Genomic DNA, 3750 nt, shown 5'->3' on the forward strand with positions numbered 1-3750 from the left:
TTACCCAAGTCCGAAACGTGCATCGCAGCTTTGGATTGTGAGGAACCCAGTGACGGCGAGAAGAGAGGTGAACCGAGGGAAGGGCACGGAGGCCGGACGCGGTTCAGGAGAGTCTCGCTCCAGGCTGGCGGTTCCCAGCACCTAACACTTTGCAGTTCAAGGCCGGCGTGGACGCCCGGGGAGGGTCGTGCACAGCGCGCGGACGGGAGAGAAGGGTTAGCGGATCCCGCGCCCGACACTCCCGCGGCGCTCTGCCCGGAGCGCACCAGCGCCCCGGGCCGGAGGGCCCCAAGTGGCTGGTCCTCAGCTGAAGCCTAAGGATGCCACCCGAGCAGAATGGGGGTGGGCGGCTGCCTCTGAGCCCAAAGGGAAAAAAAAGTCCCTGTAAAACTGGAGGCCTGAGCTCCGGGACCCCCAGCGGAAGGCATGGCCCTCGCCCCCTAGGCCCCAAATTCCGTGCGCTGGGAGGGAAATTTTCACTTTCAACTAACTCAGTCCTCAACCGAAGGGAAAAAAGAGTTCCGGATTAGGCGTTGGAAAATCAAAATAACAAGAGAGCTGTGAGAAACACCCCGAAGAGGTGCTCAGAACAAGTTTTAAAGAGGACGTAAGTGTGTTTGTTGGGGTGGGGGGTTGGCGGGAGAATAGTCAAACACACCCCTCATCTTTCTCCAGGGTGAAACCAACCGAATGGTTCCCAGATCCGGCTCCCCGGCAAAGAGTCCTGCACCCCCTTCCCTGGCGGCTCCCCGCAACTCCTCCCACCCACAGGGCTGGAAAACATCCGACTTACTTTAAATTTTATTTAAAATCTCAACACTCGATCATTTATTTCGTTTTTGCAACCAAACAAGTAATAAATATTATTTAGCACTTTTTTTCTTTTTACAAAAATAAAACAGATGATACACTCTGTGCAAGGGACAGCGGTCAGAGGAAGGATGTTACGTGGCAGACGCTGTGAAGCCCATATTGCGACGCTGGGAGGGCCGAACCGGTTTGCGAGGACGCAGGAAGCACGTGGAAAAGTTTGTCATTTGTGTTAAACGTGGCAAAAAGAAACCAATATAGAGGGAACCCGACTTCGCCTCTGGAGGGGCTGGCAGTCACGTGAGCAGACGGCTTAGCAGCACGCACTTACCTCATTATTGATCATATATTTACACATCCAAGAAAGAAAAAATTTAAAAAGCCAACAGAACTCCCAAATAACCCAAACTATATTCACAGCAACAGCCTTTGAGTTCTGTCAAACCCTCAGGTATCAGAATGACTGCCCCCAATCGGGTAATAAACCAAATCACTTTGTGCTTAGAGACGGAAAGAACGGGAAGGAGGGAGAGTCTGTTTTAAAATAACTAAAAAAACACCCGCCCCCAAAGTCGACAGTTTTAGATTATTCCAACCCACAAGTGGTTCTATTCTGACCTTCTATAAAGCTTGCTCGCACTGCTGAAAAAGGAACGTAGACAGATTTATTAGAAAACCACAAACCCCCAAACCAATAGGAGCGACAGGGAGGAACGGCAACAGTTCTCGGACCGTTGTGGCTTTACCCAGATTGGACACGACCGTAAGTGCTTCTTTCTGGTACCGAATGCCAGCTTCCAACTAACTCGTAGCCCCTGGCCCTGGGCCGGGGACGACCCTGGAGGCCGAGGCCCAACGGCCGCTGGCGGAGCGCAGCTTCCCCCGAGTCTCCACCCGCCGGGAACCTAGGAAGGAGAGGCAGTCGCCCACGCTGGCCTCCGTCCCCCTCGCCCCCATTTAACGAAGTGCTGCCCGGGCCGAGTGAGGCCCTGTTCGCGAGGAAACCACCGTTTTAAGAATCCACTTTCTTGGGAATGGGCGGGGGAGGGGTGTCGAGGGAGGGATGCACCTAGCAGTGCTTTCTTATAAAATGGTGTCTATCGGAGCAGCGCTGTTTAAAGCCAGAGAGGGCTGAACCGGGTCCCAGAGCGAACGCCCCTCTCACTCCCCACTGTTCAGTGAGCGCCCTCCATTGCTCCGGCTCCCCAGTGCGGGTGTCCTCACCATTGCCCCCACCCCCACCCCCAGCCCCAGGTCCTGCGCTCCTCGGAGCTGAGCTCCCGGGCCCCCGGTGCCGGCCGGTCTGTGCTTCCCCGCAGCCTCCGGGTCCCTCCGCTCGCCAGATCGCGCCGGCGCCGGCCAGCTCACTTGGCGTCGGAGGTGAGGCGGGGCAGGCTGCCTGCACCCATGGCCGACACGTGGTGGTGCGGCGGTGGCACCTGACACATGCTGCAGGGGCAGGGCATCCCGCCCCAGTGCTGGAAGCCGCCGCTGCCCCCACTGCCGCCGCCCCCGCCCCCCAGCGGGGCCGCCGCCGCAGCCGACGGGGACTTGAGCAGGCCGTGCGGGGGCCGGATGGAGCCCACCGACGACAACCCGGAACCAGGCAGGGAGGCGCTGGACACCGCGGCGGCGGCCGCGGCGGCGGCGGCGGCGGCGGCGGCGGGAGGCAGGATGGGGTGGTGCACCGCGGGGTGGTGTGCGGCGTGCGCGGCGGCCGCGGGGTGCGCCGTGGCAGCGGGCAGGGGCGCCGAGTGCGCCAGACCACCGCAGGCTGACGGGTGGAAGCCCGCGTGGTGGCCGCCGTAGATCTCGCTCACCAGTCGCTTCATCTCCTCCAGCGAGTTGGTGAGCATGAGGATGTAGTTGCGCGCCAGCAGCAGCGTGGCGATCTTGGAGAGCTTGCGCACCGACGGGCCGTGCGCGTAAGGCATGACCTCGCGCAGCCCGTCCATGGCGATGTTGAGGTCGTGCATGCGCTTGCGCTCGCGGCTGTTGATCTTGAGGCGTAGCTGCTGCAGCTCGGGCTCCGTCATCTGCTTCTTGTCCTTCTTGGTGGACGACGCAGCCGCCGACGAAGTGGACGACGAAGTGCTGGACGAGGAGGACTTGAAGCCGCTGCCGCCCAGCTTGTCCCCGGGGTGCGCGCCCGCCGCGCCCATGGCGCCGCGCAGCTCTGCGCTCAGCTCTGGCGGGCAGTCGCTCGGCGTGGACGAGGACACTGTGCCTCCCGTGAAGCCGCTGCCGCCGCTGCCTTTGCTCCGGGCCGGCAGAAAAAGGTCATCGGGCTCTGGCGACGACGGGCGACTGGACACCAGGCTGGCGTCCGAGTCCATGGCCCCGAGGGATAGTCGCAGCTTTTGCAGGGTCCTCCCTCCCTCCCTCGGCCCTCGGAGCTTTACGCACGCCTCCTGCGAAGAAACAGGAGAGAGAGAGATCGAAATCGAGCGTGAGGCACTCAGAAAGAGAGCGAGAAGCTGCTCCCGCCTGCACCGCAGCGCGCGGCCCAGGTGCGGGTGGCCGGTCGCTCCGTGTCCACCTCGCTGTGTCTGGCCTTCCTTCCAGGGGCACGCAGGTACGCGCGTAGTAATCCGCTTCTTTCCCTCCCACCGCTTCCTCCGCTCCCATCCACAGGTTGTTTTATTCCAGGGAGCATCGGACGCCCCTCGGTGAGGGTGGCATTCTAGAGGCTTTATGCCTTCAATTAGGAACGGGGAGGCTGAATCCCCAGGGCTGGAATGGCGAGGGAGGGTTTTTCTTTGGGATGGTGGAGATCTAAATAGAGAAGTATTTATTTGGTTTCTCAAACGCTTCGACCTTATCTCCATCGACACCGCGCAACAAACACACACAGGCACCCAGCGCCCGCGAGCCTAGATAACATGCGCTGCGTCCGGGGGGCCGCCGGGAGCTTGCCAGCTGACCGGGACTTGGCCAGAA

At 60.8% G+C, this 3750-nt stretch overlaps 1 protein-coding gene across 1 annotated transcript; it reads right to left on the reverse strand.

Annotated features, from left to right (window-relative positions):
- Nucleotides 1-2174: 2174 nt before the first annotated feature.
- Nucleotides 2175-3258, reverse strand: LOC121100461 (oligodendrocyte transcription factor 2). The gene has a single exon (XM_040621683.1). The coding sequence runs from the start codon at nucleotides 3144-3146 to the stop codon at nucleotides 2175-2177; it is 972 nt and encodes a 323-aa protein (XP_040477617.1). The 5' UTR covers nucleotides 3147-3258.
- Nucleotides 3259-3750: the final 492 nt, after the last annotated feature.

The sequence above is a fragment of the Ursus maritimus genome, unplaced genomic scaffold, assembly GCF_017311325.1.
Source record: "Ursus maritimus isolate PB19 unplaced genomic scaffold, ASM1731132v1 scaffold_4, whole genome shotgun sequence".
Lineage (NCBI taxonomy): Eukaryota > Metazoa > Chordata > Mammalia > Carnivora > Ursidae > Ursus > Ursus maritimus.